The sequence below is a fragment of the Schistocerca cancellata genome, chromosome 1, assembly GCF_023864275.1.
Source record: "Schistocerca cancellata isolate TAMUIC-IGC-003103 chromosome 1, iqSchCanc2.1, whole genome shotgun sequence".
Lineage (NCBI taxonomy): Eukaryota > Metazoa > Arthropoda > Insecta > Orthoptera > Acrididae > Schistocerca > Schistocerca cancellata.
This window is the reverse complement of record NC_064626.1, coordinates 1,261,228,873-1,261,252,672: the sequence shown is the minus strand read 5'-3', so window position 1 is coordinate 1,261,252,672 and position 23,800 is coordinate 1,261,228,873. Positions and strand designations below refer to the sequence as shown.

Here is a 23,800-nt window from a genome sequence, read left to right as displayed (position 1 = left end):
TTATCATCCAGCAGTAGTCCACTATCACGTTCCATCTTCCTTGATATCTCTTTCCATTTCTTTGATGTCTTGGTGGAATCTTTCACCCTGCTCTTCACTTACATCACCATGGTTTGCAGGGAAGTAGTCAAGATATGAGTGGAGAAAATTAACTTTAATGCTCATGTTACAGCTCAGCTTCTTAAAGTCGTCGAGGATGCCTGTGATGATTGTCTTGCAGTTTGGATCTCTTTTGTTTACTAGGAAACTGGTAAAAACTAATTTAAAAGATGTCCATGTTGCCTTTTCTTTTGTTTCCATTTTGTTCACAAGGTTGGGATCTGTCATTAGTTTTCTAATGTCTGGTTTGACAAAGATTCCTTCCTTTAGCTTTGCCTCAGATAAAGCGGGAAACTATCCACAAATATGTGTATCTGAAACACTCCCCTTCTTCTGGCAATGCCTTAACAAATTGTTTCATCAGCCCCAACTTAATGTGAAGTGGTGGAGGTAACACCTTCTTGGGATCCACAAAGCTTTTCCTCTCAACATGTTTAACCCCTACCTGTAAGGTTTTTCTCAAGGGCCAAGCTTCTTTTATGTAGTGTTGCTTTCTGTCTCTACTGCCCTATTCACAGAGAAAGCAAGGAAACTTTGTATAGCCACTTTGTTGACCAAGCAGCATTGAAATCACTTTTAAATCACAACATTTGTGATCTGAATAGCAGAATTTGCTTAAAACCAGTTCAAGGCTTCTTTTAAGTGAACCGAGTGTCCAACTGGTATAGAAGCTTACTTATTGCCATTGTGTAGAAGTGCTGCTTTAAGGCTTCTTTTTGAAGAATCAATATAAAGTCTTCACTCATCAGGAGCACATTCTATTTTGAAATGTGCCATAAGTCCAGGAATATCACTGCAAAACACCAGGTCTCCTTCTTGAGAGAAGAAAGATACAAACTCCTTTTCCCTCGATCGATACCAAGAAAAGGATGTGCCTGGAGCCAACATATGTTTATCTTTCAATCTAGATCCTAAAACCTCTGCTGATTCTTTAGAAATGCCTAAGTCTCTAACTAAATCATTCAGTTCAGATTGTGAGAATGGCATGGGATCAGTTGTGTGAGGATCGTAGCAATCTCTGTCTTCTTCACTATGACCTTGCTGAGCCAATGGTTCGTGATTATCCATATCATACAAAGAATCTATAGGAGAGGGTATTGGTACTTCAGGTCCATGAGGAACAGGGCGAATGGCTGATTGAATGTTAGAGTAAGAAATATACTTTTTGTTTTTCAAATTGAAACCTTGTAAGTTGCAAGAACGAAAATAGCAGTCTTCACTATGATTTTTGGGCTCCCTCCAAACCATTGGTATTCCAAAACCTAAGGACTGCTTTTTACGTAGGAACCACTGCCTCAGTTCTTCAACACACACTGAAAAAACATTGTGTGGGGCCCAAGGCTTATCGTGATCACCTAACTTTGTACCAAAATAAGCGAAATATACTTTTTCAACAAAATCGGAAATGTTTCTTTGTTGCTTTTTAACGGTATAGTTACCATAAATGTAGCAGAAGCATCCTCTGGTAGCCACTGTCCATTGTCCATAAAACAACTTCACAACACAAGAAAACAGTCACTACTTTAAAGTACTAGTAACAACATGTGACCAGCACAGAGTGAAGAGGTGGTGGGGGAAGGGGCAGCATGACAGACAGGCACTGACATGAAAATACTGCTGGTTGCTCCTAATTACTCTTTATTTTATGTATATCTAGTAAAAAACGGCTAAATAATGGTTTATGGAGATCCTAAAAACAAAAATTCAAACTCATTAGAGTGCTGAAATCAAAAAAAGCTAAAACTAGACAAGCAGTTTGTGAAACAACTGTACACGATGGATTTTTTGCACTATTTTTCCCGAAATCAGCATTGAAAACACTATAAAAATCACTTAATAAATTTGAAACCATTTTTATGTTGCAGACCTCTGTAATTATTCACACTTTTAACCCTGGTTCGTGACATCTCTTCTCATTTAGGCACATCTATGACATATTACAATTCCATCCAATTTTTGAAGGTGAGGGTAATCTTTTTCAAAAATCAAGCTCTGTTTTCTTAATAAACACCAGCAATTGCAAGCTCAGTTACGGCAAATCTCCATATTACTAGAAGGTAGCCCATCAGATATAAATTAAATGACATGGGCCAAAGGCTGAGTTCCTGTAGCTGGATACAGGTTGTGAGACAATACGACACAATGCAAGAAGTTAATGTTCATTTAATTCCGTAACCATTCTGGCAACATTATAATTTATAGTTTAAGGTGGAGGAGCAAAGCAATTGGAGGTAAACATTTTAAAAACTCAAGTTAAGTAATATATTTTTCCCTTTTATGTAGTATTGAACTTTCTGTCAAAAATTACAAAAAATCTGAATAATTTAGGAGTAAAGGAAAGAACTCATTGAATAGTGGAAATGCTGAGTTGTCAACAGGCACACAAGAAAAGGAAGAAAGCTTTGGTAGACTTCAGATGAATCCTTTAATGAGCTAGAGTATATATGTACATATGTACACACACACACACACACACACACACACACACACACACACACACAACACATAACACACAACACACACATGTCAGTGAGAGTGAGTAGAGGGAGAAAGAGGTGAGTAACGGGATAAGAAGTTGGAAAAGGGTAGCTGATGGACTGGAGGGAGCCAGCAGCTGTATGGGATATGAATGCAAGAGGGAGAGGCAGTAGGTGCATGGGATAGGAATGTGACACATGGGCACCAGTGAGTGCCTGCGGCAAATGATGATGATGCCATTGAGGAATGGATTGAGAGTGGGTGACAGGACAGAGGAAGGGGGACTGTTAGGTATACGGTTTAGGTAAAAAGGCTAGTGGAGAATGAGTCTTGGAGGATTAACGGAGTACAGGATGTGTCCAAGGATGACTCTCAACTGTGTAATTGGTTATTGGGGGTGGAGGGAGGGTTGGGGGGAGGGGTGATGAGTATATGGCGAGTTGCGAGTCCTGCAACTTAATGGGCAAGGGAATTTTGTCACTGCAGATACGTGGTTTGTGGGTGGCAGGCTAAATGGGACCAATTTTTTGGTCTTTAAGGAGTGACAGGTGTCAAGATGCAAGTCCTGGAGGTGTCAATGGGCTTGATATGGAGAAAGGTACAGATGGAGTCATCAGAGAGATGGAGCTCAATGTCCATGAAAGTGGCTTGCTGGGCTGAGGAGGAGCAGGTGAAGCAGGTAGGACAGAAGATACTGAGCCAGTGGAATAATGAGGATAGGGTGTCTTGGCCCTGGGTCCAGATCATGAAGATATTATCAATGAACTTAAATCAGATAAGCAGTTTGGGGTTTTGGGAGGATAGCAAGGTTTCCTTTGCATGGGTCACATACAGGCTGGCCTAGGAGTGTGCCATGCAGGTGCCATCGCATTGCTACAATATGTCTATATATGCCTTCTCCTCAAAGTCAGAAGTAGTTGTGTGAAACGATGAAATTGGTTAGATGTATTAGAAATAAGGAATCGGATTTGGAGTCAGGATGGTGGGAGAAGTATTGTTCAGTAGTAGTAAGGCCATGGACATGTGGGATGTTGATGTATAGATAGGTCACACCCACTAGGGATCGACATGGTAAAGGACAGGGGAATGGTAGAGAGTCACTTAAGGACATAGTTTGTATCTTTTGTATGAGAGCTAGGCTATACATGTCACTTTCAGAGGGAGCACAGTAACCAGTTACAATGGGATGTCCAGGACTGTTGTGTTTTAAGATTTTGGGAAGCTTGTAGAAAGTAGGTGTGCAGGGGTGTCATTGGTGTGAGGAGGGAGATGGACTCAGGAAAAAGAATCTGGGATGTGTCATAAACAGGTGCACATAACTGTAGGCCTATATCATTTAAATCAAACTGCTGTAGAATTATAGACCATGTTTTATGATCTTTTTGGAGACCAAAAATCTCCTCTGTAAAAATCAATATTTGAAGCTTCCTCTTTCACTCCACAAGATCTACCGCATTGTAGACAATGGTGCTCAGGTTGATGCCATGTTCCTTGGCTTCAGGAAAGCAAGTACATCCGCAGGTCCCTTCGTTACACTTCGCTGTTCCAAACTGACATTACACCATGACACATACACAAATTTCAATACAGCGAACAGACACATCAATGACTGGATAGGGCGGGGACAGGAGGGGAGGGGGGGGGGGACTGACTGTGATTTGAGCCATGAACACACAACCACAACACGATGATGGTCAACAATTCTCGATATTGCACATATTAAGTTTGGACCATTCACTATTTCAATTTTTCTTCTTTTTCCCACAGTTGAGTACACCTCTTTCCTGTTTTCATGCTTGATCTGTGTTCAGTTTTTGATGGGCTATCCAATGGACCAACTTACCATTAAATGTGAGGAGGGTGTGATGGGGAGTCTCCTTGATTAGAAACACTGCCAGCTTTACAAAAACACAGATCAAACCATAAATCAGGTAGCCTTGTTTGTCCAGCATCTCTGTCAATTGACATAGTTTGACATCTATATGTGATACATCATAGTGCATTCACTATGTCATAACAACAGCCTGCACAGACGCACACAAGTTATCACTCTTATCATGATCCACCCATCAACAGAATTACAAGTAACAAGAATATACGGTACAAAACAAAGTACCATCTGACATGCACATTATAGTGGATCACATAGTATGGATGTAGATGAGATGTGAGAGTGGCGTTAAATATTGGTAGTATACATGTGAGGCCATGTCACACTGACCTGTAGCTGTGGTGCAAGCGTTGCCCATTGAACAGCCAGTCCACCTGGATGGGATGGTCTCCTGTCACATCACATTTCAGGGTAACCAGCTCTCCTCGACTGACTGTCACATTTTTTTCCATAACTTCAAATCTCACTGGTTCTGTAATGAATCAGGATTTTAAGTTCAGTGACAATTGTAAAATTGTAGAAGAAAACTGAGTATCCACTTTGTATGCAGGTTACAGAGAACCTTTAGTAAAGATGCCAATAATCTACATCTATCACTTCTGAAATTTATTTCTAGACAAATGTGTGTAAAGTTTCTGTGAGAAATAGTAAGATTCTACAAAGAGCATAACAGGCATATTTTTCCATGATAGAGATAGAGAAAAATCTACTTATCAAGAGGTGGCAGACAGGTACATAGAAAGGCACAAAATTACCACTATCAGAGCCAATACTTTTTTCTTCTGACCGCAATTAGAAAAAAATTTGAGGAAAAGAAACAAAGCATTTAGTAGTTTCTATTCTTTCATTTAGTGTTTCTTTCCTGTGCTTTTCATTTCACATTTTTCTCATCCCAGATTGTTTCTTACATTTTTCCTCATTTCTGATATACCTAATGTCTTGTCTTCCACTTCCAGGTTCTCAGGTCTTCAAACCTCATCTCATACCAACAATATATTTTTCTCTGCCATACTGACTAGTAAGTTTGCCTCAATTCATGTCCTGGATGACTTCCTGTATCTTAAGCTCTAATAATGTCTTCCAGCCCAATTCTCTCCTTTCGTCTGTCAAAAGAAGAAGTCACTGGCTCTGGAAGTTGGCAATGTGTTTCCATCTGCGGCCACTTAGAAGATTTTTCTCTGTCCATATTATAAACATTCCTGGGTAATTCACCACTTTGATAGAAAAGTGTAGGATGTGCATTTACTGTTGGGATTCATTATGGTTACTTCCATTAAATGTGGCTAAAACTATCATTTAACCTAGGAATGCACGAAAGATCTTTGTCACAAAGTAATGGAATTCCTTCCCTTCAGGCAAGATTCACAAAGACCACTAGTGACAATAAATTTTTTTTGGATGGGATCTGCCTTGAGCAAACCCAATTTTTTCTTCTTTTACCCAGAAATGTTTCACTGAAGTTATAGCATCATCAATGTTTTTCTTTTATTTTCTTTGTATTGAACAACAAGAAAAATGCTCTTCACTATCTATGAATATATAAATTTCACTATCTGTACATATTATATAAATCTGAGCCTTTTTTGGAAACATTCACAAATTTGAAAACAGACAAGATTCATTACATATATCTCGTTACCGCATGCTGTGGTTTTTGTGGTTAAAACTATGTCTGTATTACAGGTGTTTTTCTTTCACAATTTATGAAATCTGTGGAGAACTTAAAATGTAGAAAATTATTTGTATCAAACATTTGCAAGTGGGAATGTTATAAAGGTTAACGTTATTTTGTTGAAGATTGTGTTTATATACGCTTGTTTGTATGCGTGCATTTGTGGCTTAGTGTCATCTGAAGGTTCTCTGATGGCACAGAACAAAGTTCCATTGTGGAGAGCTGCATATTCATTCATCACTTCTTTTCCTTAGACTATGGCTTTCTGTGTTCAGTACTTTTCATCAACTACTAGTGGCTTTTTATTTTGGAGGGGGTGCTGCTGCTGCATTTGAGAATTTTTAAGCCTGTGTCAATATTTGTTAGTCTGTGTTTCATTTCTGTAAGATGTTCTGCGAATGTACAATGACAGCTGTTACAATCTAGTGTACTTCTGTGTATCTAACTGCTTGTCTGTCCAACACAAATAAATTGCAGTCCTGACATGTCAGTCAATAAAAACAAAATACACTGTGCTTGTCTGTAATGGTATTCATTGTCCTCAGTTTTATTTGTATTGAGTCTACATCTACATCTACGTGATTACTCTACTATTCACAATTAAGTGCCTGGCAGAGGGTTCAATGAACAAACTTCAAGCTGTCTCTCTCTCTCTCAAATTGCGCACCGGAAAAACAAGCACTTAAAGTTTTCTGTGCGAGCCCTGATTTCTCTTTTTTTATCATGATGATCATTTCTCCCTATGTAGGTGGGTGCCAACAGAATATTTTCGCAATTGGAGGAGAAAACTGGTGATTGAAATTTCATGGGAAGATTCTGTCGCAACAAAAAACCTCTTTGTTTCAATGATTGCCACTCCAATTCACATATCATGTCTGTGCCACTATCTCCCCTATTTCGCAATAATACAAAACAAGCCACCCTTCTTTGAACTGTATCAATGTCCTCTGTCAGTCCCATCTGATACGGATCCCATAATGCACAGCAATACTCCAGAACAGGGCGGACAAGTGTGGTGTAAGCAGTCTCTTTAGATCTATTGCACCTTCTGGGTGTTCTGCCAATGAATCACAGTCTTTGGTTTGCTCTACCCACAACATTATCTGTGTGATCATTCCAACTTAAGATTATTTGTAATTGTAATCCCTAAGTATTTAACTGGATTTACAGCCTTCAATTTGTGTGACTTATTGCGTAATCGAAATTTAGCGGATTTCTTTTAGTGCTCATGTGAATAACTTCACACTTTTCTTTATTCAGGGTCAACTGCCACTTTTCGCACTACACAGATATCTTATCTAAACCATTTTGCAAGTCATTTTGGTCATCTGATGACTTTACAAGAGGGTAAATGACAGCATCATCTGCAAATAATCTAAGAGGGCTACTCAAATTGTCTCCTGTGTCATTAATACAGATCAGAAACAAAAAAGGGCCTGTAACAGTTCCTTGTGGAACCCCGGATATTACTTCTGTTTTACCCGATGACTTACCATCTATTACTACGAACTGTGACCTTTCTGACAGGAAGTCATGAATCCAGTCGCACAACTGAGGCGATGTTCCACAGGCACACTGTTTGGTTAGAAGATGGTTGTGAGAAATGGTGTCAAAAGCATTCTGAAAATCTAAAAATATGGAGTCCATTTGGCATCCCCTGTTGATAGCACTAATTACTTCATGAGTATAAAGAGCTAGTTGCGTTCCGCAAGAAGTACATAATAGCTAAATAAGGAGCTATTGCATCTGCATACTCTGAAAGGAACCTGACTGGTATACCATCTGGACCAGAAGCCTTGCCTTTATTAAGTGATTTAAGCTGCTTTGCTACACTAAGTATATCTGCTTCTATGTTTCTCATCTTCGTAGTTGTTCTTGACTGGAATTCAGGAATATTTACTTGTCTTCTTTGGTGAAGGAATTTCGGAAAACCATGTTTAATAACTCTGCTTTGGTGGCACTGTCATCAGTGACTTCACCGTTATTATCGCACAGTGAAGGTATTGATTGTGTCTTGTCACTGGTGTGCTTTATATATGACCAGAATCTCTTTGAGTTTTCTGTCAAATTCCTTGACTGAGTTTTGTTGTGGAAATTATTAAAAGCATCTCGCATTGAAAAACACGCTATATTTCAAACTTCTGGAAAACTCTGCCAATCTTCAGGACTTTGCATTCTTTTAAATTTGGCATGCTTTTTTCATTGTTTCTGTAACAGCAGTCTGACCCATTTTGTGCACCATGGGGGATCAGTACCATCACTTATTAATTTATGTGGTATATACCACTCAATTGCCGTCGATACTATCTCTTTGAAATCATTCCACATCTATTCTATGCTTACGTGATCAGATCGGAAGGAGTGGAGACTGTCTCTTAGTCTCTTAAAAAGGCGTCAAGAGCTTTTTTATCAGCTTTTTTAAATAAATGTACTTTGCGTTTCTTTTTGATGGTTGTGGGTGTTACGGTATTCAGCCTAGCAGCAACTGTCTTGTGGTCGCTAACCCCTGTATTCGTCATGATACTCCCTGTTTTTCCAGGATTATTTGTTGCAAATGGGTCAAATATGATTATGCAACCATTTACGCTTCAAGTAGGCTCATGAACTAATTGTTCAAAATAATTTTCTGAGAAAGCATTCAGTACAATTTCGGATGATGTTTTATGCCTGCTGCCGGCTTTAAACGTATAATTTTTCTGGAATATCAAGGGTAGATTGAAGTCCCCACGAACTATAATTGTATCAGTGGGGTACCTATTTGAAATGAGACTCAAGTTTTCTTTGAACTGTTCAGCAACTATATCTTCTGAGTCAGGGGGTTGGTAAAACGATCCAATTAATAGTTAAGTCTGATTGTCAAGTATAACCTCTACCCATACTATTTCCCAGGAACTACTTACTTCTATTTCACTTCAAGGCAAACTACTTCTGACAGCAATAAATACTCCACCACCAACTGTATTTAATCTATTCTTTCAGAACACTGTTAGATCATTTGAAAACATTTTGGCTGAACTTATTTCTGGCTTTAGCCAGCTTTCTGTACCGATAACTATTTGAGCTTCAGTGCTTTCTATTAGGGCTTGGCACTCTGGTTCTTTCCCAACACAGCTACAACAATTTACAACTACAATATCAATCGTTTCTAAAACTACCACACTGTGCTTTACCTGCCCCCTTTTAGACGGACTCCCTTTCTGTGGTTTCCGGAGACCCTCTAACCTAAAAAACTGCCCCATCCCTACCACACAGCCCCCGCTACCTGTGTAGCTGCTTCCTGCGTGTAGTGGACTCCTGACCTATTAAGTGGAACCAGGAAAACCACAACCTGATGGTACAAGTCAAGGAATCTGCAGCCTACACAGTCACACAATGGCCTGAGCCTCTGATTCAGACCCTCCACTCGGCTCTGCACCAAAGGACCACAATTGGTTCTGTCAATGATGCTGCAGCCGGTGAACTCCACCTTAATCTCAGACGCAAGAATGGAAGTCTTTACCATTTCCGGTAGAGAATCTCCTCCAATCCAAAGCGACACACGTCATTGGTACCAACGTGGGCTACCCCTGCAGTTGTCTGCACCCTGTACTCTTCATGGCATCTGGAAGCACCCTTTCCACATCCGGAATGACTCCCCCCCGGTATGCACACGGAGTGCACAATGGCTTCCTTCCCCTCCTTGGCAGCCATGTTCCTAAGGGGGCCCATTACGCACCTAACGTTGGAGCTCCCAACTACCAGCAAACCCACCCTCTGTGAATGCCCAGACCTTGCAGGCCGAGAAGCTTCCTCTGGAACAAGGTGGACAACTGCATCCAGCTCAGAGACTTCGTCAGCCACAGATAATGCCCAAAAACTGTTTGTCAAACGAACCGTGGAGGCCCTATGATCAGCCCCACGAAAGTCTTTCACTACCTGCCAGACTTTGGAATGATCTCCCACTTGACCACGGGTGAGGGGTCAACGTCAGTGCAGGCAGTATCTGGGGCGGACACAGCAGTGGATCAATCCCACAGCAGTGGGACACATGGGTCATGCTCGCCCTTGCATCCCCGCATACAACCAGGGGGTGATGCCCCTTGGCAGTAGCCTCAAGCTGTGTGACGGAAGCCAATACTGCCCTCAGATGTGAGCGAAGGGTCACCACCTCAGCTCGCATCTGTACACAGCAATCACAGTGCCTATACATTTCTGAACACGCTCCAGTTTGAAACTCGTAGAAATATGTAGTAAACAAATGGTGTACTCGCCTTATTAGCAGCACGAACTCGCAGTGCTCTCTCACTGACGGGCTAGCCGACACCAAGATATCTGTTATACATTTTGTACATTATTTTTTGAGTATCTTGCCTGTATTGTGAGCTGCTTTGTTGTAGTAAGTGAAAGTGTATCTTCTGCTTGTTGCTGTGGGTGTTTCTTGTTAATATGTGTGTTCTGCTTGCTTGTGTTCTGCGTGCTTACATTCTGTGCTTGTATATTTGGGATGACTTGTGTTGTATCCATTCTCCACAGCTATTTGTTTGATTACCTGTAGTTCATTTTTGTAGTTGTCTTCAATGAGTAGAATTTTATTCAGTTTGTGCAGCTTGTGTTGAAAACGGGCTTGTTTGCAGGTAATTGAGTGGTTTGAGTTTTGTGTATAGCTGTGTTGGTGGTGGTGACTTTCCTGTGTACGGAGAATATGAAAGACCACTTAAAATTGGTGTTTGTGGAATTGTAGCACAATTCCATTCCTGCCCCTCACTTATTATTCCTCATGCAGCATAACAAAGATGGCCACCTGAGCTGTATTTCTAAACAGTTTGAGAACATATATTGCAACAACAAAGTACACATATACAAACTTATTGATAAGAACCAAACTATAACAAAAACTTATCACAGGATCAGGTTTGGTCATGAACATCAGATTTATTTAGGATTAATTATAGGCAGGAACATAAAAGGCAATTAACACTTAAATAGGCAAGACAGTATGGTCTGAATCAGCCATAAAGTAATGGAAAATTACAGATACTTTGTAAATGGCACTGCATGTGAGAGACTTGGGTGATCAGTTGCTAGGTTTTGCTTATATTTGTAGATCCTAAATGTGTTGTGTTAAGGAAAGATATTGAAAAAACACTGACAATAACAGCACTATAATCATGGGAAAAAAGGACAAAAAGTTTCATTACCTAAACTCAAGGATATATTGAGATTTCTTGTAGACAGTCTCTTTCAGAATTTCAAAAAGATGTTAAAAACCAGTAAGTAAACTGAGCACACATCCGCCACAGACAGAATAAGATTAAATTCTGCACATGAAAAACTGATAGAATAACTTTTCACATGATCATTCATTCTAAGGAAAGAAATGTGAAACATATTGCATGCCATGTTTTTCATTTTATTCCATTAGCACATTTTTTTCTCTTGGTCTACAGAAAAAAACACCTTTCATTTAAAAAACATCAATATGCATAAAAAGTATGGTGTTTCATCATATGTTGCTGTATCTTCTACCCTGGGTTACCTTGGCAACTAAAAACAGGGGCAAAAAAGATTAATACAGATACTAAAAACAAACTGTTTCTATTACCATTGACCGATATCTCAACAACCTTACTGAGGCCAGCACCAATACTGTTATCTGCACGACATAAGTAGAAACCTTCCACCTCCGATGATGCAGATGGAATGAAAAGTGTCCCATTTGCCATCACAACTATTTGGGAGTCTGATGGATCGATTGGTTGGAAATCTGATGCTTTTCCACCTGTACAAAAAAATAAAAATGTGAATTTTTAATTCTTGACAATGAATTGCAAGTTCTCTTTAGGCTCCTGCAAAAATATATTTTGTACACTAAGAGATAAAACTTCCTGATAGACTAAAGCTGTGTGCCAGACTGGGACGCAAACCAGGAGCCTTGCCTTTTGTGGGCACTGCTCCAGTCAGCTATGGTATCCAAGCATGACTTGCATTCTTTACTTCCGCTAGTGCCTGTCTCCTACTTTCCAAACTTTACATAAGGTCTCCTGTGTACCTACCCAATACGGCACACCCTTTTAATCTGCCAGGAAGAACACCACACACTCCATCTTACAATGAAAGATTTATTCTAGAAACTAAGAGATAGGTCTGATTCCCAACCTCCCCTTCCACTTCATCCAAGTGCTTCCTGCTTTCATCTTGTCCAGTGCCATTTTCATTTCTTTCCATGTCAGGGACTATACTCCCCCCCCCCCCCCCCCCCTCCTGGAGTTTACTTCTACCTTACCTTCTTTAGTGTATTATCCTCATCTGCAAGTACTGAGTGTTGTATTTCACAGACGACACTGCTTTCGGATTTGAACTTGAGAGTCTAGTTACAACATAACAATACCATGTTTACAAAATATATTTAATTTACAATGATCTTACATCATCACCAATGACCAATGTACATAAGCTATATTTAGTTTTGTGCAATAGCCAGCTGGTAAGGCAGTTTGTGTTTTCAGTGAATATTACAAATTTCTCCATATGCTAAGTCACTGTGGCCATCATCTCAGCTCGCTTAGTGAGTACACTGCTTTCTTCATGCACTCTTGGGTTTTCCCAAGCCGACAACTCATCACTACTTGCTGGCCAGTACCAACCACCTCACTGTAGTTTGTTTCCACTTTCCTAGCCACCCCCCCCCCCCCCCAGATGGCTCCTGCAGCAGTCTGCTTCCATAACAGCTGCACTGTGGCCACTGCTCAACATTCTTGTCCATCATAAGCCTCCCCATCAAATGTATTCACAACCACGAAATTCTTTTGTGAAATAGTTGCTTGTACAGTTACAATGTCCAGAGACATCAAGGAATTGTCAATTTGGTAATGAAAGGAAGTGTGGGGAGGCTGGAAAACCATAAGCAAATTCAAATAGATGTAGACTGTGGTAGTTGCACAGAGATGAAGAGGCTTGCATAGGATAGACCAACCTTGTACAGCTGCAAGCCGGTCTTCAGACTGAAGATCACAACAATTTCATATTTGCGTCATCTGTGAAAAATCTAAGATTACTGTTAATATTGTCTGAAAGATCATTAACACACAATATAAATGGCAAGGGTTCCAATACACTTCTCTGGGTCACTCCCCAAGTTAATTAAATACATCTGTCAATGACCCTCTATCCTGTTGCAACCTTCCTACCAAGATGTTCTCAATCCAGTCACAAATTCATTTGATATCCCACATAATCATGCTTGCATTCATAAGGGTTGGTATAGTACATTTTGGAGCTCAAAACATAATTCATATACCAGAGTGCCTTGTCCCATGGCATTCAGGATATCTTGTGAAAAAAGCGATAATTTTGTTTCACATGAGCAAAGTTTTTTGGAACCCATGTTGGTTGATATGGGGGTCACTCTGTACAACATACCTCATTATGTTTGAGCTCAGAATGTGTCCTAAAACCCTACAAAACATGGACATCAGAAATATTGGATGGTTGTATTACAGATCACTTTCATGACCCTTCTTGTAGGCAGGTGTGACCTGTGCTTCCTTTCAACTATTGGGAAGTTTTTTGTTTAAGGGATCCATGGTACTCTATGTTGAAACAGGGGCTAATTCAGCTGCAAACACTGTACAGAATCTGATAGGGATTCTATTAGGCCTGGAGCTTTGTTCAATTTTTGCAATTAAAACAATTTATTAATGCTACTGATACAAATATTTATCACTCATCTTTTCAGTGGTGTGAGAATTAAACTGAGCAGTAGTCCTGGAATTTCCTTTGTAAAGGAACATTTGAAAAAGGTTTTCAGCATTTCTGCTTTTGCACGGCTATCTTCAGTATCAATTCCTATTAGAGGTGGGCCATTTGTGAAGGAACAGGCCTAAAGCGAATGGAAGAACTGAGGAATGATTTCTAGTAAATTGTCGTTCACCATTCACTTTGGTCAGTCCCAATTCCTGGAGCAGTCAGTCCTTGTGCCCTGAACTGTTGCGGCTGATTCTCGATCCAGGAACAGTTGCGGCCTGTCTCGTTTCCACCTCAGTTTTGCTATTTTTGGGTAGTCACACATTCCACATTCCATTTAAACTTTACTACAGTTATATAATTTACATAAAAAAAGTTGTATTTGATTTATACATTTTTTCACACAGCAAACCAAGAAATCTACTTTCGTTTTGATCAACTACAGAACACACATCTATCACCAGGCAACTGTTTTTTTCTTTTTTTTGCTATTTGTCAGCTTTTTAGGTTTCATCTGCTTGACTGAACAATTGTTTTTAAGATAATTTTACATCTGTTTTAATTGCAGTGTAAGAAAGTTTACATAGAACATGATTTTCACATTTCTTAAATAATAATAATAATAATAAAAAGATCCATGACACAAAGGGGACTTCTTATTTTTCAAGTTTGGTTTCAGCTCCACAGGAAAAGGGGAAGGGGTGCTTCTCCACTTGAAAAATAATATAATGACACAAAATTGTATTTATTTTTTATGATATCTCAAAATATATTGTTCAGGAATCTCTTGTTGGTGAAAAACTTTATTATTTTCAACTTAATTAATACTACATTGCTGCATTAACTGTAAAAATACAATCTGTAAACCTACTATTTACTATGTGTGTGAGGCAAATATGACCGGAAAATCACTTATCCTTCAATGAAATGTCTTTTTCTGCCACAGAATCTTTAGGATTTGATCAATTTCTATTGGAATCTGTATGTGTCTCCATCTTCTGCTTCTCCTAAATGATCCAGCATAATGACTGTTTTAATTTTTGATTCAGAAGATTAAGGCAAGAAATTAATAGACAGGAACCATAAGTGATATTTCAAAAAAAAGAGGGAGACTGGGTTTAATGTCTTGTCAACATCAAGTTCATTAGAGACGGAGCACAAGCTCGGATAGTGCCAAGGATGAGAAAGAAAAGTGGCCACGCCCTTTCAAAGGCACCATTTGCCTGGACTGATTCAGGAAACACACAGAAAACCTAAATCTGGATGGCTGGATGCAAGTTTGAAACACAATCCTCCTGAATGAAAGTCCAGTGTGTTAACCACTGCACCACTTTTTCAGTTTTTGTAAAGCCACACATGAGATATCACTATTGACAACCTGATATATACACATCAAATTTTGAAAGAATTCTGAAAGCCAAATATGAATTTTGCATCTGAAGTGACACAGAATCATCTTTTGACATACATAGTGGTAAGGAAAATACAAACAGAACAAACTGCAATCTGTTCTTGTGGTCACAGTTCAGCTTCCTCAAGGAGCATAAACTCCTTCGATACCGTACATAAATGGCTTTTGCTATCCACCTCACATTATGTATCCCTTTGGAGCATGGAAGATACTCCATGACACCATTCCCTGAGAAGAAAATCTGCAGTTAATTCAAAAACTATTACTATAATCGTCTCATATATCCTATGCCTGCAAGGTACTTACAAAAGATAGTTTTCCAAAATGTTTTTGATCAAAATGCACTCACCTTCAAAAGAGGTCGCATTTTATGCCATTGTGACAGAGACTGTGATTCTATGTGAATGAATGTGTGTGTGTGTGTTTTATTTTCTGAAGAAGGATTTGGCCAAAAGCTAAATGTGTAACAGACTTTACATTGTGCCTGTCTGCTACACACTGTAAAGATAACATTTGAGTTGCAGTTCTATCCTTTTCCTTATATTGTTGATTTAACAGAAAAGCGATTCAGTGTGAGTTTCATGGACAACTTTTTCTAGCCCTTTCTTTTGTTAGTTAGTTAAATGACTGAAATTTGTGTAAACTTAGCAGCATTGGACTAATCTTCATGTCATACTTGGAAGCTGCATTTCCATTAAAAAAACAAAAATGTCAACTTAACTTCAATAAGAACAAATGGATTATTACAACAGGAATTAGAATCTCTTGTGCAGAGAAGAGTACAAAATATAGCAGAGACACAGAACATGCCTCATGAATTTCATTTCCATTCTTCATACCTGAAGAATTACAAGAGGATCCTCAAAAATGTCGTAAGGAAAGCTAAAACAATGGAAAATGACAAATACATTGAAAATACAAAAAACAAATCTAAAGCTATATGGGAAGTTATAATAGTGCGTCTATGGATAAAAATATGAACAAACTATCCACACAAAAAGATACAAGTGGATTAAAGAGAGAAAAACACAAGGTAAATATTCGTAAAGAAAGAAAAGTAAACAACCACGTTATGCATAAGCAAGGATACAAGCAACAGACATATATTTTTGCAGATAGTCATGGGAGAGGAGTTACAGAAATTATGAGAAGAAATCACCCAGACCTTAATGTAACAGGCATCATCAAACCAGGCGCACCATTATGCGAAATTCTGAAAAACAGTGACAACATATTAACGACCGGTAACAGCTGCATCATAATAGGAGGCGCAAATGATGTTTACTGTAATGAAACTTGGTGTGCAATGAGAATCCTAAAGGAAGCAATCAAAAGGATGCCTCGAGTGCATTTCTACATTGTTAGTATCCCCAGGAGAAACGATCTGATGGAAAACTCGTGTGTAAACATCGAGATTGTTACAGCAAACAGGCTATTTGAGAAAATATGTAGAGGTTTCCAGAATACGACTTTCGTAGAGATAAACAGTGTTCACAGAGAGCACTTCACAAGACATGGTCTCCACATGAACATAAAAGGGAAAAAGATTATTAGTGCCGAAATACTTAAATTTATTAATGAGTCATCTGTAATGGAAGCGTCTCCAATCCCAATTCTACCAAAACAAAAGTCGTCTGTAACAGTGGAACCATCATTACCTGCAGTAGAGCTACAACAAACACCAGTAGCAGCAGGAAAGGCTCTGATATTCTCAGCAGCAGTGTCAGATAAACCAATAGCAGTAGAGTCACCACAATCATCAGCAGAGCTGTCGTCATCAGCAACAGCATCCAGAACAGCAGACCCCATAATACTATCTCAAGGCAATGAAAATGCTTGTGAGGCAAACATACAAGGGTCATTAGCCGGAACAGCTAACAAAGAAGGGCAGTCACCAAGTTGGAGAGCACAGGAGCCACCAGCAACAGCAACCACACAGAAGAGGTACCTGAGGCCTGGGAGATCAACAGCAGAAGCACCTTCCAATCAAGACAGATGCCTGAGAACTAGGAGACCTGCTACACTAAGTGAGGATTTTTTATGGTACCGAGTAAGCAGAAAGAGAACATGGAAAAAGATGTAAGTAAAACTGTCCATCTTAAATACCAGTGTGACAATAGTGAGAGGAATATAAACACAGGACAAAGATATGATCCAGGTTTAATGACACAAACTGAAAAAAAATCACTGCATAGTACCAGAAGCAAGGGGAACAAGTGAAGTGCTCAATATATTACAGGAAGGGGAACTATTAGATTTAAAGCCAACTGTTAGAATACTTCACCAAAATGTTCAATACATAAACAATAAAACAGAGGAACTAGAGGTAATATTACAGGAATATAGGCCAAACATTCTAGTAGTTACAGAACATGGGCTAAAAGAAAATCACATAGGAATGTACAACTTGAAGAATTATGTGAAAGTAGCCAGTTTTTGAAGAACTTCCTATAAAGGTGGTGGGGTTGCCATTTTTTCTAACTATAAATCAACTAAAGCCATAAATATTACAAAATATACTATAGAATTAAGCTTCGAAGCTACAGCACTGGAAACTAAAATTGCTTGGAATTTATGTTGTGTATTAGGTTTGTATCGGTCACCAAATGGTGTAATTAAAACCTTCTTTGAACAGCTGGAAGATATAATCCAACACCTCTCAAAAACATATGCTTATTTGATCATTATAGGAGATCTGAACATAGACACGAGTAAAAATACAGACAATACTAAGACCCTACTGGACTTATTGTGCATGTATAATCTAAAAATAAAAATAGATAAACCAACCAGAGTAACAAAGCATAGTGAAACTATAATTGATCATGTAATAACAAATATTCCTACATGCTATTGTGACACACAGGTAATAAACTCCACATTAGCAGACCATTTTGCAATCATGATAGACATAAATATAAAGACTAGTGATTCAGTGCATAAGATATGGGAGATGAGAAGACAGAACTATCCACATAATATAAATCTGCTAAAAAAGATGTTAGAGGCAGAAAACTGGGAAACAATATATGCAGCTAAAGATGCAAACACCACATGGAACCAGTTTTTTTCTTTATTCAATTATTATTATGATGTTACATGTCCTGTTAGTAAAAGGCTTGTCAAACAGCAACAAAAAAAAAGAAAAGCTGGGTGACTGGAGAAGTAATCCATGCCAGAAATAATCTGAGAGTGTATTATGACCTTTCCAAACAAAAAAATACTGAGGCCTACAACACACTGTATAAAATAAAAAAAGAGAGTACTGTAGTTTTATCAGAGAAACTAAAGCATCATTCATCAGGATGTCTATAGATAAGGGAAAGAACTACTAAAAAGGTTTATGGTCTTTCATTAATGAAGAGAGAGGAAAAGTAACAAATTGGGCAGAGGACATCTGCCCACTGATGAGTGGGAAAAGCAACGCAAACCCTCTAGAAATAGCCAATACTTTTAACAAATATTATATTACTGTAGCAGATGAATTAATAAGACAAAATAAAAGAAGTGCAGTAAGTAAATTGTTAAACCCCCCACATACAAATCATACTATGGTTTTCATACCTACAACAGATGCAGAAGTGTCAAACCTAATGAAACAACTTAAAATTAAACATTCGTCTGGCTTGGATGGTGTCACATCACATCTCATAAAGGAATGCAGAGAATGTATATTAAAACCATTGACACACATGCTGAATGCTGCGATAGAAGAAGGTATATTCCCAGATTCACTGAAAGTAAGTAAAGTGAAGCCAATATTTAAGAAAGGGAACAGGGATGAATTAGGAAATTACAGGCCAATATAATTAATCTCAACATTTGCTAAAATCTATGAAATGATAATAAAGAACATAATTTTAAGTTTTATAACAAAGTACAGTATACTGCATTCATCACAACATGGTTTCAGAGAAGGGAAGTCAACAAAAACAGCATCAACAGATATAATTGAGCACATTCTTAATTTACTTGACAGGCAACAAAAGACTTGTGGGATTTTTATGGACCTATATAAGGCATTTGATTGTGTGAACCACTCAAAATTAATGATGAAATTATATCAGTATGGAATTAGAGGAAAATGCTATGACATACTTAAATCATACATTACAAATAGGAAACAATGCACAGAAATCAGACATACTAGTGGGGGAAATATAACAAACTACAGATCAGAATTGCAAACAGTTAAACACGGTGTGCTGCAAGGGTCTGTGCTTGGGCCAATACTATTTATACTCTACATAAATGACTTCCCTAGCTATATAAATCAGAAACTTATAATGTATGCTGATGACACAACAATCATTTGCACAGCTGACACAAAGGAGCAGCTTGAGAAGGAAGCACTCCTGAATATCGAAAATGCAAATAAATATTTAACACAAAACAAACTTGTTTATGAATCAGTCTAAAACAATGAATGTAGTATTTCAGACCAAGCATAGTGAAAATTATAATATAAATGTTAATATAAATGGGAAGACTATTAAAGAAGTAACCAGCACAAATTTCCTAGGAACTATAATGGACAAACATATGGCATGGTGGGAGCACATAGATGCACTGTGTAAAAAGATAAACATACAGATCTTCATCATGCATAAAACAGCTAAGACTGTGGATGATAAAGTCCTCAGATCAATGTATTATGGACTTGACTTCCCACATTTGTCTTATTCAGTTCATATATGGGGAAGTGCACAAGCTGGCTACTTAAAAAGAATATTCACAATTCAGAAAAGGGCAGTGAGATGCATTGCAAAAATACCACCAAGACAGACCTGTAGGCAAGCTTTTGTACACTATAATATTATGACAGTATATTCACTGTACATATACCAAAGCATAATGGCAGTAAGGTCATGCGATAAACACCTCCTAAATAAAGATGCACACAAACATGGTACAAGAGGAAATGAAAATTACTACATGATAAACAGAAATCTAAAACTGTCTATGACTGCCCCTGAAGAAGCAGGCAAAAGGTTTTTTAATAAACTCCCCAAAATCATTAAAAAAGAAACAGACCTAAAATGCTTCCAGAATGAGATTTTCACTCTGCAGCGGAGTGTGCGCTGATATGAAACTTCCTGGCAGATTAAAACTGTGTGCCCGACCGAGACTCGAACTCGGGACCTTTGCCTTTCGCGGGCAAGTGCTCTACCAACTGAGCTACCGAAGCACGACTCATGTCCGGTACTCACAGCTTTACTTCTGCCAGTACCTCGTCTCCTACCTTCCAAACTTTACAGAAGCTCTCCTGCGAACCTTGCAGAACTAGCACTCCTGAAAGAAAGGATATTGTGGAGACGTGGCTTAGCCACAGCCTGGGGGATGTTTCTCATTCTGGAAACCCTTTGCCTTTACAAATGTCTGCTTGTGTCTTGTATGTGTGGATGGATATGTGTGTGTGTGTGCGAGTGTATACCTGTCCTTTTTTCCCCCTAAGGTAAGTCTTTCCGCTCCCGGGATTGGAATGACTCCTTACCCTCTCCCTTAAAACCCATATCCTTTTGTCTTTCCTTCTCCTTCCCTCTTTCCTGACGAGGCAACCGTTGGTTGCGAAAGCTAGATTTTTGTGTGTATGTTTGTGTTTGTTTGTGTGTCTATCGACCTGCCAGCGCTTTTGTTTGGTAAGTCTCATCATCTTTCTTTTTAAATATAAATTTATGTTATGACGGACAAACAAATATTTTGTAAACGTGAGCAGTCAGTGAATGAACTGGAAGAACATAACAAAACATGACCTCCATCATCCAATAGCATGAAAAATGTGTCTAAATCATTGTTCATTTTGCCCACAAATACTGAAGAAATTTTACCAGTTATAAAAACCTTGAAAACAGGATACTCATGTGGAATTAATGGAATACCAGATGCAATTATTAAAAAATGATATCTTGTCTTAGCTGAACCCTTGACACACTAGTGCAACAGCTCACTGGCGTCAGGAACCTTCCCTTCATGCTTAAAAAAAGCACAACTGAAACCAGTGGTCACAAACAGGTGGTTGAAGAGCAATATACTGACAATAACAAAATCAGCTACTACTATTCAGGATGTGAAAATGTGAAATACGGCATCCCTCAACGATCAGTATTAGGAGCCATTCTGTTTCTCCTCTATGTCAATGATCTTATGTACAATGAGTATTGTGAAACTACCCTCCAATTTGCAGACGATACAAGCTTCCTTATTAGTGGGAAAACAGAAAAAAAACTGAAAGACTCTGCTATTCAAACAATGATCAGTGCTTCAGCTATAACAAGCTAATCATAACTAAGAGACAGAGTTCTTGAAAGTGCTGACAGCACAAAATTTCTGGGACTACAGAACAACACAAAATGGAAGGTACATATTGAATATTTGCACAGAAAACTAAGCAAAACCTTCTACATGATAAGGATCTTAAAAACTTGTTGCTGCAAAGCCGGCCAGTTAAATGTATACTACTCCTATGTGCATTCTGTAATTAAATACAGCATCTTCTTCTGGGGGAATTTTACAACAAATATTAAACTTTTCAGGATGCAAAAGAGGATATTAAGAATTATTGAAGGGGTAAACAATAGGAAATCATAGGGGTGAACAATAGGAAATCATGCAGACCCATATCTAAAAAAATGTCGGTCCTTCCTCTTCCTAGCATTTTTATCTACGAAATGTCAGTTTTCATAAAACAATATATTGATAGACACCCAGATATCTTATTAAAAAATGAAGATATACAAGTGTACAATACAAGACAAAAATTTGATCTTTTATGAAACAAGTGAGAACATCATTGCGACAAAAAGGCACTCTTCATATTGGGATAAAAATTTAGAATTATCTGCCCAGCCATATTAAATCAGTAAATGAACTCAGTAGTTTTAAGGCTGAACTAAAGGCATATTTAATTGATCATTGCTTTTACAGTCTGACAGAGTACCTAGAAACCAAATAACAAAAATAAAGATGCATTATGAATATTCTACTTTGTATGTTGTCTCTAATGTTTGCTGTATATATGATTCTTTGCTAAATTACTTAAATATCTAGTCCTTAGGAATGCAATACAAACTGCATTTTATCTTGTAAAGACTTAAACTATGTCTAACATCCTTGTATATATTTTATACATGTAGGATTAGAAAGGACTAAATAAATAAATTAATTAACAACTGATGACTGATTCCATTCATGTACCTTGGGCATTTTCTAACTACTCACTGATCAAAAATTGGTTATCTTTCCCCACTGTAAGGGTCTTCAAAGCAACAGTATGTGCTAATTTGTCAAGGTTTTGAGGGAAAAAAAGTCTTGTTTCTTTTCACTTGCAAAGTTTCAATGACCTCCCTGCACATTTATGTAGTTGCTGCCATTGCTGATATAAGCCTTTCTAATTGCAGTATGCTGTTTCTGAGCTCCTGTGTCGCAAGTAATTAGTTTAGTTAATGTTGTGACTCGCCGATTATTCAAAGTGCCGCCACGCAATTACGCACGTCCTCTGCGTGCGGCACTGTCTGCCAGCCATGCAGCAGCTGCGCCACCTAAGCGGCCAGCCGAGCAGCAGCCGCTAGACTGAGACTCAGTGTTGCATCAAATGCCGACTTGTACACAGGTCAACTTACTCAGTGACTTATATGTGTTTTGTGTTGTCCGAAATATGTGTTAAATTTGAAGATTTAACAATTGGTGACGAGGATGGGATTTTTCCTTTTCACCGTTGACTCACAGGGTTCCATGGCTACTGTCGAGCAGCTCTTGCAAAATCTCCTTGAACAGCAAACGCTTCTAACAGCGGCGATTCGCGATTTCGTCGCGGCATCAAATGCGGGGCATTTCTCGTCGTTGGCTGTACCTCCTTTTCCACCTTACGATGAGACGGCGGAAGACTGGTCTGCTTATGAAAAACGTCTTCGACAGCACTTCTTGGCATTTCATGTCACGGACGAACAACCATGTAAGTCTCTGTTCCTTTCCTGGATTTCACCTCAAATGTATCGGTTGATGTTGCAATTGGCTCCTTTGAAGGATCCTGCATCTTTGTCCTTTGCTGAAATGTGCTCCCTTCTGTCTGTCTATTTTCAAAAGCAAACGCATGTGGTAGCCTCTCGTGTTGCCTTTTATCGTTGTCAAAAACAACCAAATCAGTCCTACCGCGCTTGGGCTGCTGAACTTCACGGCCTCAGTCGAAAGTGTCAATTTGTTACTGACCTTCACAAAGAATCCTATGCTGATTCCATGGTAGGGGATGCTATTATCCGGTCGGCGCCCAACAAAGAAGTTCGGCAACGTGCCCTTCAGTTGGCGAATCCGACTCTAGATGAAGTTCTCTCCATTGCGCAGTCTTTTGAAATTTCTCGCGCCGCTGGGGCGCAAATAGAAGTGTGGGGTGACATCGGGGAAATACAACCTCTGTGCGCTGTTGACGACGCATGCGGCGCGTCCCCGCCGGCCGAAGTGGCCGCAGTACGCTCCCACGCGCAGTCTCGGCCTAGCCGTAAACAACCCACTAAGAAACTGCAGCAAAATCCCC

The 23,800-nt window shown here is 38.9% G+C and overlaps 1 protein-coding gene across 1 annotated transcript in view; it reads right to left on the bottom strand.

The window, feature by feature from the left end:
* The window catches only part of LOC126144709 (Down syndrome cell adhesion molecule-like protein Dscam2), a 458,008-nt gene that overhangs the window by 156,972 nt on the left and 277,236 nt on the right, over positions 1–23,800 (bottom strand). Inside the window, exons 10-11 of the mRNA XM_049915510.1 lie at positions 11,722–11,898; positions 4,799–4,940 (exon numbers count right to left, since the gene is read on the bottom strand). Coding sequence (XP_049771467.1) covers positions 4,799–4,940; positions 11,722–11,898 — 319 coding nt within the window. The remainder of the gene's footprint in view (positions 1–4,798; positions 4,941–11,721; positions 11,899–23,800) is intronic.